Below are 15,596 nucleotides of genomic sequence, written 5' to 3' on the forward strand. Positions count from 1 at the left end.
TCTGTTCCTCACAGCCTGTGATTGCCATCCTGTGGGGGCCGCGGGCAAAACCTGTAACCAAACCACAGGCCAATGCCCCTGTAAAGACGGTGTGACGGGTATCACATGCAACCGTTGTGCTAAAGGCTACCAGCAGAGCCGATCACCCATTGCCCCATGCATAAGTATGTGGATCACATGTCAAGATCTTTTTTTTAACCACTTTGATCCCCAATGAGCCATAATGCACTTACAAATGTTTTTGTCCATGGAATGCATTGAAATACTGAGCTGAAACTCTTCATGAAAATGCATTTATGAACAGTCAAGGTGGAGTTTGAAACCATGTCTTGTTAAGGTCGTTCCACAGGATTATCACCTGCCATTCTTTAAATTCTGTTTTCTTTACTTCACGGACCAAAACAGTGAAACAATGATATTTAATAATGACATCAGAGTTTAAAAGTACCCATACTGCATGGTAACGAATTAAGCTATTTAAAATAAACTGTTTAATCGGTGCTTTGATGCTTGGATACCAAACAAAGCATTTATGGGGGGAAAAAAAGAATAGCTTTGGAGAAATTTTTGGCAGGGAGTTTAGTGGAATAAATTCAACCTATAACTTTTTGGAATCCTAAATCTTTGATTTTCCTGGGAAAGTCACAAGCACTGATGTGTGAAACTTGGAAAGGGGGACACTCCGGTAATTGAACTGAAAATATTTAGTTTCTCTCATAATTGTGAAATAATCTGTTTTTATTTTAATAGTCCATAAAGTTAGGCAGTATCTAAAGTATCAAGCTCAGTTTAACACAAGGAAGTCTTGGCTACAAATGCTATTATGTCCTCATATTCTGAAGAGCATAAATCAAAAGGATTCAAATATTTATAACAGGCTTGTACTGTAATTTAATCTGGTATTAAACTCATTCCCATGTTTACCAAGCAAAGCCCAAGATGTGTAGTTCTGATATAGGAAATAAGACCACCACAGTGCCCATAATCTTTCCAAAACGCCAACAGCAAAATTTACTTTCCTTGTTAGTTCTTTATTGAACTATACTTTAAACCACTCAATTTGGTATGTTTGCCTTTGTTCAAAGCCTTATTGATAAATACTGTTTTGAATTATTTAAGATTTGATACAGTGACATGCAAAAGTATTCATTCCCCTTCAATTTTTTTTACGTTTTGCTGTTGCAGCCTTATGTTAAACTGCTTTAAATAACTTTTTTCCCCACATCAATTTACAATCCATACACCATAATGACAAAGCAAAAACAGGTTTGTAACCACTTTGCAAATTTATTTGCAAAAAAAAAAATAAAAAAAAAAATGCATAAGTTGCATCAGTATTTTTGGGACACTTGGGAAATTTAGCTCAGGAGCATTCATATTGCTTGTAGAAAACCCACTTGAAATTTGCAACAAAGCACCTAAAGAACTCTCAGATTGTGAGAAACAAAATTCTCTGGTCTGATGAACCTTAATTCCAAGTACCATGTTTAAAGTAAAGCAGGCACTGCTCATCACCTGCACAGTAACATCCCAACAGTAAAGTGTGGTGGTAGCAGCCTCATGCTGTGGGGCTGTTTTTCAGTGGCAGGTACTCAGAGACTCATCAGAGTAGAAGAAAAGCTCAACAAAGCAAAATATAGAGATAGCCCTAATCAAAACCTAGTCCAGAGCATTCAGAACCTCAGACTGGGCAGAAGGTTCACCTACTAACAGGACAATGACCCTAACCACACAGCAAGAGTGGCTTATAGACAACTCTGTGAATGTCCTTGAGTGGCCCAGGCATAGCCAATCAAACATAAGGCTGCAACATAAAATGTTTAAAAAAATGAAGGGGTATGAATACTTTCGCAAGGCACTGTATGTCATCCAAAATGAGTAACATCACAGATTGATATCATTATTTAAGCCAGACCAAAGCACCATAAAAAGCCTTGATTCTTTCTTCCTTCAGTGGACTCTTTTTTTTTTTTTTTTGCATGCCCGTTCACCAGCTCCACAGAGCACATGAGCACTCTTATCAACTTCTTTATATATTTCTCTTAGTATGCTCAAGCTGTTTCTGTCCACCTCTTGTTTTGTCCTCATGGCAGTAACTGCTTTTCTTCTTGTATATTTATGTTCCAATAAAGCAAAAGACTATTCTTATTTTTTTACCACTTTTATGAATTCAGTCACTTTGTTGAAAAGGTCTTTCGTCACGCATGGCTTTGCTGAGTGTAAACTTCCCTCCATTCATCAAAAAAAAAAAAAAAAGGCCACGGAAGGAAGAATGTAAGAATCAAGTCTTGGACCTGTATCTCATAACAGCAAAAGAGAGATACAGATGGAGCAAAATGTATGCCCTTCTGTAAAAATGTTTTAGTGCAAATGGATTTATAATGCTACACCATGCAGTATCACCAGAGTTTAAATTTTACATAATGAATACATTTTACATTTATTTTTATATTGATCTTAAATGATAATCATTGTTTAATTTGAATTAGATTTGATATTCATTATTTTATGTTGTTTACTTATTTATTTTGCTAACTGTGCTCTCTTTTTTGGAACAGAAATTCCCATTGCTCCACCAACTACCACTGCAAGCAGCACAGAGGAACCTTCAGGCAAGTCATGCTAACTGATCTTAGCTTCATATGAGAAAAAACATGGTTTAAATGAGAATAAATCTGCTGTCATAAATCACAGGAGATCTTATACTACTCACTAGGGATGTAACGGTATTATCAATATCGTGGTATCGTGATGGCAAAGTCTCAAAATCAGTGCGGTCACATGACGGTATGAAACAATAGGTCTTCCGGGCAAATTATATTATTTAAAATATATTTAAACTTTTTATTCTAACATAAAAGGTCTATAAAGTTGTTTTGGGCCATTATGCTTTGGCACAGTATCTGTCCAAAAACTAAAACCGAAAGCACAATATGGCTTGTGTGCACGTCGTTCAGACGATCAGCTCGTGATCCGGTGTTTTTCACGCCTCAGAACGGCTCATTTCACAGTGAATGCAGTGAACTCGTTTATTGCATGTGTTTGAGTTTAGCGCACGTTTGAGAATGCAACAGCCACCAGTTATGCTTTATTTTCATGGCAGATGATTACAGAATTTCACTAAATTTGTAGTGAGACATGTTTTTGTAAGCCTGTTTTCACTGGAGTTTTCTGTCAAAATAAAAGCTCTACTGCTGTTTCTGTCAAAATAAAAGCTTAAAAGCGCAGTATAAGTTGCTGACAACTGTTTAAATGGGTAATGTTTTTGCAGTCCAAATTCAAAATATCTCTTTCAAGTGTAGAAATTAGAAAAGAAGTCTTGTAATTTTCCTTACTGTAGTGCAAAGCTAAAATAATACATATGAAATATTAATTTACATATTTACAGTGCAATTGTTTACAATATGTGGCTATTACTCTCATAGGAATAACAATAATATAAAATTGTTATTAGTATTTTTTCTAATTTGTTTGGCTTCCTAAAACACCAGTGTGAATGTAATGTACAGTCGTGGCCAAAAGTTTTGAGAATTACATAAACATTGGAAATCGGAAAAGTTGCTGCTTAAGTTTTTATAATAGCAATTTGCATATACTCCAGAATGTTATGAAGAGTGATCAGATGAATTGCATAGTCCTTCTTTGCCTTGAAAATGAACTTAATCCCGAAAAAAACTTTCCACTGCATTTCATTGCTGTCATTAAAGGACCTGCTGAGATCATTTCAGTAATCGTCTTGTTAACTCAGGTGAGAATGTTGACGAGCACAAGGCTGGAGATCATTATGTCAGGCTGATTGGGTTAGAATGGCAGACTTGACATGTTAAAAGGAGGGTGATGCTTGAAATCATTGTTTTTCCATTGTTAACCATGGTGACCTGCAAAGAAACGCGTGCAGCCATCATTGCGGTGCATAAAAATGGCTTCACAGGCAAGAATATTTTGGCAAAGATTGCACCTAAATCAACAATTTAAAGGATCATCAAGAACTTCAAGAAAAGAGGTTCAATTCTTGTTAAGAAGGCTTCAGGGCATCCAAGAAAGTCCAGCAAGCTCCAGGTTCGTCTCCTAAAGAGGATTCAGCTGCGGGATCGGAGTGCCACCAGTGCAGAGCTTGCTCAGGAATGGCAGCAGGCAGGTGTGAGCGCATCTGCACGCACAGTGAGGCCAAGACTTTTGGAAGAAGGCCTGGTGTCAAGAAGGGCAGCAAAGAAGCCACTTCTCTCCAAAAACAACATCAGGGACAGATTGATCTTCTGCAAAATGTATGGCAAATGGACTGCTGAAGACTGGGGCAAAGTCATATTCTCAGATGAAGCCTCTTTCCGATTGTTTGGGGCATCTGGAAAAAGGCTTGTCCGGAGAAGAAAAGGTGAGCGCTACCATCAGTCCTGTGTCATGCCAACAGTAAAGCATCCTGAGACCATTCATATGTGGGGTTGCTTCTCATCCAAGGGAGTGGGCTCACTCACAATTTTGCCCAAAAACACAGCCATGAATAAAGAATGGTACCAAAACACCCTCCAACAGCAACTTCTTCCAACAATCCAACAACAGTTTGGTGAAGAACAATGCATTTTCCAGCACGATGGAGCACCGTGCCATAAGGCAAAAGTGATAACTAAGTGGCTCGGGGACCAAAACGTTGAAATTTTGGGTCCATGGCCTGGAAACTCCCCAGATCTTAATCCCATTGAGAACTTGTGGTCAATCCTCAAGAGGCGGGTGGACAAACAAAAACCCACTAATTCTGACAAACTCCAAGAAGTGATTATGAAAGAATGGGTTGCTATCAGTCAGGATTTGGCCCAGAAGTTGATTGAGAGCATGCCCAGCCGAATTGCAGAGGTCCTGAAAAAGAAGGGCCAACACTGCAAATACTGACTCTTTGCATAAATGTCATGTAATTGTCGATAAAAGCCTTTGAAACATATGAAGTTCTTGTAATTATATTTCAGTACATCACAGAAAAAACTGAAACAAAGATCTAAAAGCAGTTTAGCAGCAAACTTTGTGAAAACTAATATTTGTGTCATTCTCAAAACTTTTGGCCACGACTGTAGACTGAGACAGTATACCACAATTAAAACGAGGATTAAAGGAGTAGTTCACTTTCAGAAGAAAAATTTACAGATAATGTTCTCACCCCCTTGTCATCCAAGATGTTCATGGCTTACTTTTTTCAGTTTTTTGAATAAAATATTTCAGGATTTCTCTCCATATAATGGACTTCTATGGTGCCCCCGAATTTGAACTTCCAAAATGCAGCTTCAAAGGGCTCTAAATGATCACATCCGAGAAAAACAACGGTCTTATCTAGCAAAATGATGGGTTAATTTTTTTTAAATTTCAATTTATATACTTTTCAACCTCGAATGCTTGTCTCATCTAGCTCGGCAAGACGAGCGTTTGAGATTAAAAAGTATATAAGTTGCAAGTGTTTTATAGAAAATAACGGAACGTTTCGCTAGATTAGACCCTTTTTCCTCGCCTGGGATCATTTAGAGCCATTTAAGGCCGCATTTAAACTGCATTTTGGAAGTTCAAACTCAGGGGCACCATAGAAGTCCATTATATGGAGAGAAATCCTAAAATGTTTTCCTAAAAAAAACACCATTTCTTTAGAAAGAAAGACATGAACATCTTGGATGACAAGGAGGTGAGTACATTATTTACACATTTTTGTTCTAAAAGTGAACTACTCCTTTAAGTCCCCTTTAAAGTTAAAGTACAAGTCAACTTTTTTCTGACTTAAGTTTTCTTAGTTTAAAGCATGGGTTGGAGCTCTTAATTTTGAACTCTCAAAGCGCATTAGATAGAATGATTTAACTTTAAAATGTACATTTTCATTTTTTTCCCAATTTTTATTTGTCTTTTTTCGTAAATATCATACCGTGGACTATATATCGAGGTATTATCGTACAGTGAGATTTTGATATTGTTACATCCCTAGTATTCACACTTGTTTTGGTTAGTAAAGGTTTCATTTGAATCACGACTAGGGAATGAGAACTTAATGCAATGCTTTTGAGGGCTTATTTTTATTGATTTGCTGATCGTAAAGTTTTCCTCATTTTTGAGCGTGAAGTTGGACTTGATTCACCCTAACACTTTATGGAAGAGGAACTGCTGAAATTTTTAGCGGATCCATTTTTACAGTCACATCCCTTGACATGTTCGTTCTTGCCGCAGATGTTTTATAAATACGTCTTAAAGTAAGCAGTACGTCAGATTTAACTTCCATGCCTGCCAAATGATTTCATTCAGCATCAGACAGTAAAACACTGTCTGCAAATATACAAACGCTTCCCTAAAGTTTCTTGCAATTACAGACTAAGTGTCTCCTGATCAGATGTTTAATTTCCCAAGTTTTTTTTCCCCTGAGCCATCACTCCCCTTCAACATGGAGAGTGAACATGCTTTAGTTTGCCCGTATGGAAAAGTTTTTGTTGAAGAAATATTCGTCATTCTCACGGACAGAGGAATTCTAGCGTGCAAAAAAAATCTTTGCAGCTGTTGGTTGATCGTCGCAGACCTCTAATGCTTTACTGACAGATAAGATTGACAGCAGAGCTGCTGGTATTCTCTCTCTCGTGGACCTCATTTCATTCTTCTCTGGGATATTTTCTCTGCCCCCACATTTTTCTTCTACCGTCTTTTATTCTCTCTACATTTCTTCCGCCTTTGTCCTAAAATACCGACTCACTCTCTTCAGCCCATCTGAAACCAATTCTGTGTTTCATGACTGGTAGTTTGGCTGTTGCCAAATGTCAGAACTGCATTGTGAACACTGACTTTCTTTAATGGACTATCAATGATTTGAGATAGAGGGTGTTATGACCCATGCAAAATAAACAAATAGGCAAAGCGGAGGGAAAAGGTTAACCCATTTACCACAATGTGTTTCCATTTGTCATGGCCTGACCCTAAGCATATGGCAGCACATGTGTAAAACTAAGAAATATGGGATAGCTGCATTGTGCTTGTCCTAGTATTTTTTGTAGGAAAAAAAAAGCTAAAGCTGTTATTTTAATAAGAAAATAATTATTAACTAGTATTTCTTATTTATTTGTTTGTTTGTTTTATTTGTCACCATCGTTTATCTGATAGAAATACTGGTACATTTTTTTTAATTACTAAAATGCAAGATAGCTGCATTATGCCTGTCTTAATGTTTTTATAGAAAAGAACAATTATTAAAAAACAAACAAACAAACAAACAAAACTATAATTAGTTTATATCTAATATTAATAGAATTATTAAACACCATGTGTCACATTTTAGCCATTTCTTTTCTATGGAAATACTACTACGATGCAGTTATTATGTTTTTTGGTAGTTTTTTTATGATTAGCATTTGAATTAATTTCTAGTTTAGTTCAAAGTTTGGATCAAATAATAAGGCAAAATGAATTAAATGGTCAGAAAATGTATTTACTAATTACTAAAATGCAAGATTTTGCAGCATTATGCCTGTTTTAGTGTTTTTGTAGAAAATAACAATTATTTTAAAAAATATAAATTTGTTTATATGTAATATTAATACAAAATTAATTATTCATTATTATTTTATTTTATTATTTTATTTTATGTCACCACCATGTCACATTTTAGCCATTCTTTTCAATGGAAATACTAATACGATGCAGCTATTATGTTTTTTTTTTAATTGATTAACATTTGAATTCATTTCTAGCTTAGTTTAAAGTTTAGATCAAACAATAAAGGCAAAATTTATTAAATGGTCAGAAAAGGTATTTACTAATTACTAAAATGCAAGATAGCTGCATTATGCCTGTCTTAGTGGGTTTTTTTAAAAGAAAGATTTCTGAACCATTATTTAAAAAAAACTTCTATAATTTGTTTATATGTAATATTAATAGAAAATTATTCTATTTTATTATTTCATTTTATTTTCCACCACCATTTGTCACATTTTAGTCATTACTTTTATATGGAAATACAAATGCAACAAAGCTATTTTTTGGAATGTTTGCTTCTTTGTTTTTTCTTTTATGATTAACATTTGAATTTATTTCTATGTTTAGTATAAAGTTTAGATCAAACAGTAAAGGTGAAATTAATTAAATAGTCCAAAAATTATTTACTAATTACTAAAATGCAAGATAGCTGCATTATGCTTGTCTTAGTGTTTTTGTAGAAAAGAAAGAGTTCTGAACAATAATAAAAAAAAAAATTGAATTTGTTTATATGTAATATTATTAGAAATTATTATTTCATTTTATTTATTTTCCACCACCATTTGTCACATTTTAGCATTTTTTTCTGTGGAAATAGAATGCAGCTATTATTTTTTATTTATTTGTATATTTCTTAGTTTTTTCTTTTATGATTAACATTTGAATTCATTTCTAGTTTAGTTCAAAGTTTAGATCAAACAATAAAGGCAAAATTAATTAAATGGTCAAAAAATGCATTTACTAATTACTAAAATTAAAAAAGTTCAAGCTGCATTATGCTTGTCTAAGTGGTTTGTAGAAAAGAAAGAGTTCTGAACAATTATCTGAAAAAAATGCTAGAATTTGTTCATATGTAATATTAATAGAAATGTGTTTTATTTTATTTTATATTTTATTGTGTCACAGTTTAGCTATCTTTTCTATGGAAATACTAATATAATGCAGCTATTATGTTTTTTTGATTGTTTATTTCAGTGTGTGTGTGTTTTGATTAACATTTGAATTCGTTTCTAGTTTAGTTCAAAGATTAGATCAAACAATAAAGGAGAAATTAATAAAATGTATTTATTAGTTACTAAAATGACTAAAATGCAGGATAGCTGAATTATGCCTGTCTTAGTGTTTTTGTAGAAAATAAAGAGTGCTGAAAAATTATTTAAAAAAAATTGTTTATATGTAATATTAATATATATTTTATTTTGTTTTGTCACAGTTTCTTTATTACGGAAATTCTAGTATGATGCAGCTATTATATTTATTGTTTGTTTCTTTGTTATTTATTAAAAAAATTTAATTTATTTCTAAAGTTTAATTCAAACAATAAAGACGAAATTAATTCAAGTGTAAGAAAATGTATGAAATACACCCTTTCTAATCACTTAATGCACGTCATATTTCAAAATCAACATTTAAAAAAAAAACTAACTTATTTCCAAAGATGGAGTGACCTTTAATCCAGTCAATGGGGGCACCGCTGATTTTGAGCCCTTAAAAACGTTTGACCCATCTGGTTTTGAGAGCAACCCTCCATGAAGAGTGCAGCATTCCAAATCAAGCTGATGGAGAGGTGGAGCACAGGACAGACATATTTGAGTGCCCCCATCAAAATGGACGCCCGAGACCACCCACACGTCCTGCTATGGGACCGCATACATTATACCTTCACTCCGGGCCCAAAGCTCACCTCAGGATAGCGCAATACGGCAGAAAAATATGACCTCATTCAATAGATGATTGCAAACAGATGTTCTTATCAGGGCACCTCCACCCTTCTTTTTAGCACTTGCCCACGCAGACCAAGAAAGACTGCGATTGAGAGAAAGACAGAGAGAACCTGTACGTTCTTGTACAGAAGGGTGGGGCAGGCAGCTGTGCAGCAGGTGTCTATGAGAATGAAATAGGGGAACGGCAAGAGGACAGAGGAAAAGTCGAGAGAGGAGAGAAAAAGAAGGATATTAATATGTCTTTGACACTACCACATGGAGGGGAGGAATGCATTGCGAATACCTCTGATTGCTCGACTCAGACAAAACACATATTGTGTGGCGAGGTCATGCATGGTGTGAGTCACCACTCCCAAGACCCCTGCTTAATCCCTCAGACACACACTCATCTATGACTGACAGAGATGTCTCTACAAACCTGCGTTAGGAGATCAGCACCTGTTGTTTTTATAGTTACCAAAACTGACATGGTGGTTATCATTTGCATGGATTTTGTAGACGCCCAGTTGTTTTACTATAGGGACTGCTCAAATAATTTTCTTAAATAATAGTAATGTTTTATAAAACAAGGATAGGTCAGTATTCACTCGCCCTCATATTGTTTCAAATGCATATGAAAACATTTGGGCTGCTCTTTTCTGTATAATAAGTGATTGGGAACTGAAACTGTCAAGTTCCAAAATGACTACGTGCATTGTAATAGATTTGTTTGTATGAGATTTTCTGTCACACATTTTAGGGCTATTATGAAACCATTAACTAAGACTTTTGTCTCAGATGTAGATGTAGAATATGGTCATGCAGAATATATGCTTTATAAATATTAATAAAACAGCCAATATGTTAATAATAGGCATGATATTAGTTAGTTAACAGTGAGAATTTCCTTTCCATCTGTTCCTTATGCCAAACTATCGTACCCTACCAGTCAAAAGTTTTTGAAAAGTAAGTTTTTTTTTTCAAAAGAAGTCTCTTCTGCTCACCAAGCCTGCATTTATTTCATTCACAGTACAGCAAAAACAGTAAAAAAAAAATTTAAAATATTTTTACTATGTAAAATATCTGTTTTCTATTTGAATATATTTTAAAATGTAATTTATTCTTGTGGTTTCAAAGCTGAATTTTTAGCATCATTACTCTAGTCGCATGATCCTTCAGAAATCATTCTAATATTCTGATTTGCTGCTAAAAAACATTTATTATTATGATGTTCGAAAACAGCGGAGCAGAATTTTTTCAGGTCTGTTTGATGAATAGAAAGTTCAAAATAACAGCATTTATCTGAAATCGAAATCTTTTGTAACATTATAAATGTCTTTATCATCACTTTTGATCAATTTAAAGCATCTCTGCTAAATAAAAGTATTCATTTCTATCATTTCTTTCCCAAAAATAGATAAATAAAATATGACTCTAAGCTTTTGAATGGTATAGTGTATAATGTTACAAAAGCTTTTTATTTCAGATAAATGCTGATCTGTAGATTTTGTTATTAATCAGAGAATCCTAATAAAATTTACTCAACTATTTTAAATATTGAAAAAAATTTTTTATTAAAATGTTTCTTGAACAGCAAATCAGCATATTTGAATGATTTCTGAAGGATCATGTGACTGAAGACTGGAGTAATGATGCTGAAAACTGAGCTTTGATAACAGGAATACATTACATTTTAAAATACATTCAAATAGAAATAAGTTATTTTAAACAGTAAAAATATGTCAATATATAATAGCTTTTGCTGTATATTGGATCAAATAAATACAGGCTTGGTGAGAATAATTCTTTAAACATTAAAAATCTTTTGACTGGCAGTGTATGACTTGAGAAGATATTGAACATACAGACAAGTAATATGGATACATTTTATAAAACTTTCATGTCACTGTTTCATAATTTTGGCACTTGAGAGCTCCAGTTCCTATTCTGCTTCATTATATGAAGCTGAGGTTCCAGAATATTCTTCCTAAATTTACCTTTTGTATTCCAAAGGACACTGCAAGAAAAATGTAAATATGCTTCGTTTTTCCGGTACTGTCTGTACTCTTTAACATGGGTACTTATTGGACTTAATACCTTTTCTACCCCTAAGGGGCATATTAGTACCTTAAAGTATAACTATAAGACAATATGATCACAAACAGACCCCACCAATGCCTTTTTTTTCAGACAGGACATGAGGGGGAGTAAATAACAGAATTTAAATTTTTGGGTGAACTATCCCTTTAACACTTTCACCCTTGTAAAACCAAACGGTCCCATAGAATTCAACGAGGCTCCTTGTGATTACAAAAGGAGAGAACAAAAAAAAAGGGGAGTGAGAGATAGAGGGAGGGAAAGTGAGAATTAGAGAGAAAAAAGAGAGTGAATAGTGTTGAATTAGTGTCTCATCATGAATGCAAAGCTCTCGTCTAATTTAAAGCTGGCCTCTCCTCTCAGCGATTCTGCATTGTCAGATTTCAAGATTCACACATCTCTGGGCTTCATTTACAGTAATGAAGTTGATTTCTATCCATTCTCTGCCCATTAGACCGACCAAAACAAACCCTGAATCAAAACTGCACGCGCTGTCTGGTCTGTTTCTGTAAACCATTGTCAGAATTCGGGAGACAGCTATTTTTCTCCCAAAGTTCTGAATGGAATGAAAGAAGGAGAGAAAACGAGAAGGATATTTTGAGAGGTTGAGAGGGAAGAGGAGAGAGAGAGAGAGAGAGAGAGAGAGAAAAAAAGCAGTTCCCTTTGGAATAGACCCAGCTTGCCCATTGAGTCCCTGCCCCAGTGGGAGCTTGGGGCTCTGGCTATAATCTAATTACATGCTTTATTTGCAGCAATTTGTTTCTCAATCAGTCTCATTCCGCACAGAGAAAGCCTTACCCCTGTGCGCTCATTCACACCTCATTGTTACAGTTCCCAGATCTGTGATGCGCCCATCAATAGGATTGTCTGTTCCATCAGAGGTCCAACTGGAAACAGACCTCAGGTCAGCTTTAGGCTCTCTTTGCTAACAACGGAGTACAGTGTCTGGCCGTCCTCAAGCGCTAAAAGACCCAGCAGGTTAGATTGTCAGTGTTAGATGTCAAGGCTTTTCAGAAGTGCTGAGTGAAGCTGAATAGCACAGACTCATTAAGTGAAAAGTTGCTCTCAGCCGAAGCTCCAGTCCTTCGACATCTAGCGACGGAGAGAATTCGTCCACAAATGTTTCCCCACAGGGGTCCCCACAGTCAGCGTGTAACCGGTGCCCTCCACTCATTCTTCAGTGTCAAACAAGCCTCACATTCAAACTTACACGCAGCTTTCTTTTACTCACTGGCACCGCTAACAGCGCCACTGGATGTGGTGCCAAAATCTCTGGTACACAGCTTTCGCTTGAAAAGACGGCAGGAAAAACATCCATTAAAGGGATAGTTCACCCAAAAATGAAAATTTGATGTTTATCTGCTTACCCCCAGGGCATCCAAGATGTACGTGACTTTGTGTCTTCAGTAGAACACAAACAAAGATTTTTAACTCAAACCGTTGCAGTCTGTCAGTCATATAATGGCAGTCAATGGGACCCTTGGCTTTGAGAGTCAAAACACATACACAGACATAACCAAATTAAACTCTGCGGCTCGTGATGATACATTGAGGTCTTAACACACAAAACAATTGGTCTGTGCAAGAAACTGAACAGTATTTATATCATTTTTATCTCTGATCCACCGCAATGTCCAACTGTCCTGAGCATGTTCACAACAGTCAGAGCAAGCAACCATAACTTCAGCCGATCAGGAAGAGTCCCGGAAGAGTTTGCACAAGCAAATGTAATCGTTGTACCCGCAATCTCTCTGTGTAAACAATAAGCGACAGATCGCTTCCGAGTATGTCTACTGTTGTGAATGTGCTCAGGACAGATGGACATTACGGTGGATCAGAGGTAAAAAATTATATAAATACTGACTGTTTCGTTTTAAAGGAACACGCCTCTATTTTTGAAAATAGGCTCATTTTCCAACTTCCCTAGAGTTAAACAGTTGAGTTTGACCATTTTCGAATCCATTAAGCCAATATCTGGGTCTGGCGGTAGTACTTTTAACAGAGCTTAGCATAGATCATTGAATCTGATTAGACCGTTAGCATCTCGCTCAAAAATGGCAAAGAGTTTCGATATTTTTCCTATTTAAAACTTGACTCTTCTGTAGTTACATTGTGTACTAAGACCGACGGAAAATGAAAAGTTTCGATTTTCTAGGCCGATATGGCTAGGAACTATACTCTCATTCTGGCATAATAATCAAGGAACTTTGCTGCCGTACCATGGGTGCAGCAGGCGCAATGATATTACGCAGTGCCTGAAAATAGGCTAACTTAGTTAACACAAACTTAGTGCTGCCATGTTGAAAGTTACCTAGCTGGAGACTGTTTTTTAGGTGCTGCATAATATCATTGTGCCTGCTGCACCCATGAGTATAGTTCCTAACCATATCGGCCTAGAAAATCGTAACTTTTCATTTTCCCTTGGTCTTAGTACACAATGTAACTACAGAAGAGTCAAGTTTTAAATAGGAAAAATATTGAAACTCTTTAATCATTTTTGAGTGAGATGATAACGGTCTAATCAGATTCAATGATCTATGCTAAGCTATGCTAAAAAAAACGCCCGCCGGACCCGGAGGTCGGCTGAATGGATTCGAAAATGGTAAAACTGAACTGTTTAACTCTAGGGAAGTAAATTAGCCTATTTTAAAAAATAGTGGCGCGTTCCTTTAAGACCTCAATGTATCGTGCCTGCACGAGCCGCAGGGTTTAATTTGGTTTTGACTGTGTATGTTTTTTGACCCTCAAAGCCGTGGTTCTTATTGACCGCCATTATATGACTGACAGACTGCAACGGTTTGAGTTAAAACCTTTGTTTGTGTTCTACTGAAGGAACAAAGTTACCTACATCTCAGATGCCCTGGGGGTAAGCAGATAAACATCAAAGTTTCATTTTTGGGTGGACTATCCCTTTAAGGCGACAATGGCCTCTGTGGGAGCGTCATGACGGGACGGCAAGCTAACCCTACTTCCCCTAACTCAAGAGGGGGCACAATGAGTACATCTGTCCTTGCTGCGGGGGACGAGATGTTTAAATAGGAATCTCAGGGTGCTCATCAGCACCTTAAAGGAGAGCTAATGAGAAATGATGGCTTTCAAAGGGAAGTATCGTGATGGCATTAAACAGCGTTATAGGAAAACAAAGCACTTGCTCTACGGTCTTCATTTAAATGGAAATGAAGCTGCCACACTATGGACTCTCAATTTCATTTCGGTTACAGTTTCTCTGCCATTTCCAATCTACAGTGTGCACGCTTTGACTCGCCCAACCCCACCTCGGAGTCCCTCGCGCAACCAATTCGGCGCGACTACTTTCACGGGCATTTTTTTCTGATTCCTTCGTTGCCCGAGCAACCTCATTCACACAGAGAGAATAGCGAGTCCAAAAGAAAGTAAAAGGCAGGCATGGAGCGAGGGTCGGCCGAAACAATGAAGTTTGTTCATATGCAGGCGAGCTGAAAGGTTTTCTCTCCCCCTCCTCCGTCTTCTCATTCCATCCATCCACTAAAAGAAGGCCATGACAATGTGTGGGGCGTAAGGGGAACGGCAAGAGAAATCTTCTCTATTTAAACATCTGCATGCCCAAAAGAGGTGTTTTTTAATGAATGAATCGTGTCCATGTCGTCGTACAGCAACTGAGGCGCAGCTTGCTTTGGGTTTAATAATTTTTCTGGACGTCCCACAATCTGAATCAAATCTCTTGGCTGAAACGTCACGTTTCTTCTTTATTTTTACACACAACAAGCTTTTTAAACACTTTATGCGCTGCTAATTTCCCCCCTGACCTCCCTTTGTGCTCGGACAACCCTTGCTCCCCCTTCGCTGCCACCTCCTGAGTGCCGAACCAATAAATGCCAAAGGTTGAAATGGTCTTCAGGGGTTGCGGTGGGGGAGGGCGGCATTAGGACAGACGTACAGGGCGAGTTGACAGGACCGAAAGGGAGGAGTCGTGATTCAAAAAGCCCTAATCAGGCCCATCATGGCACTGACAGTGGAGACAAGGGTGAGAAATTAGCATGGAGCTGAAAAAAAATCGCTGGGTGGCACAATACGCTTGGCCTCAGAGGGCTCCCATCAGAGCAGGGGAGGGTCCAG

The 15,596-nt window shown here is 36.7% G+C and overlaps 1 protein-coding gene across 1 annotated transcript in view; it reads left to right on the forward strand.

Annotated features, from left to right (window-relative positions):
• Positions 1-2,626, forward strand: part of ntn1a (netrin 1a) — a 71,412-nt gene extending 68,786 nt beyond the window's left edge. Inside the window, exons 3-4 of the mRNA XM_073852527.1 lie at positions 15-164; positions 2,559-2,626. Of these exons, the coding sequence (XP_073708628.1) occupies positions 15-164; positions 2,559-2,626 (218 nt within the window). The remainder of the gene's footprint in view (positions 1-14; positions 165-2,558) is intronic.
• The last annotated feature ends 12,970 nt before the right edge of the window (positions 2,627-15,596 follow it).

Source organism: Garra rufa, chromosome 12 (genome assembly GCF_049309525.1).
Source record: "Garra rufa chromosome 12, GarRuf1.0, whole genome shotgun sequence".
Taxonomy (NCBI): Eukaryota; Metazoa; Chordata; class Actinopteri; order Cypriniformes; family Cyprinidae; genus Garra; species Garra rufa.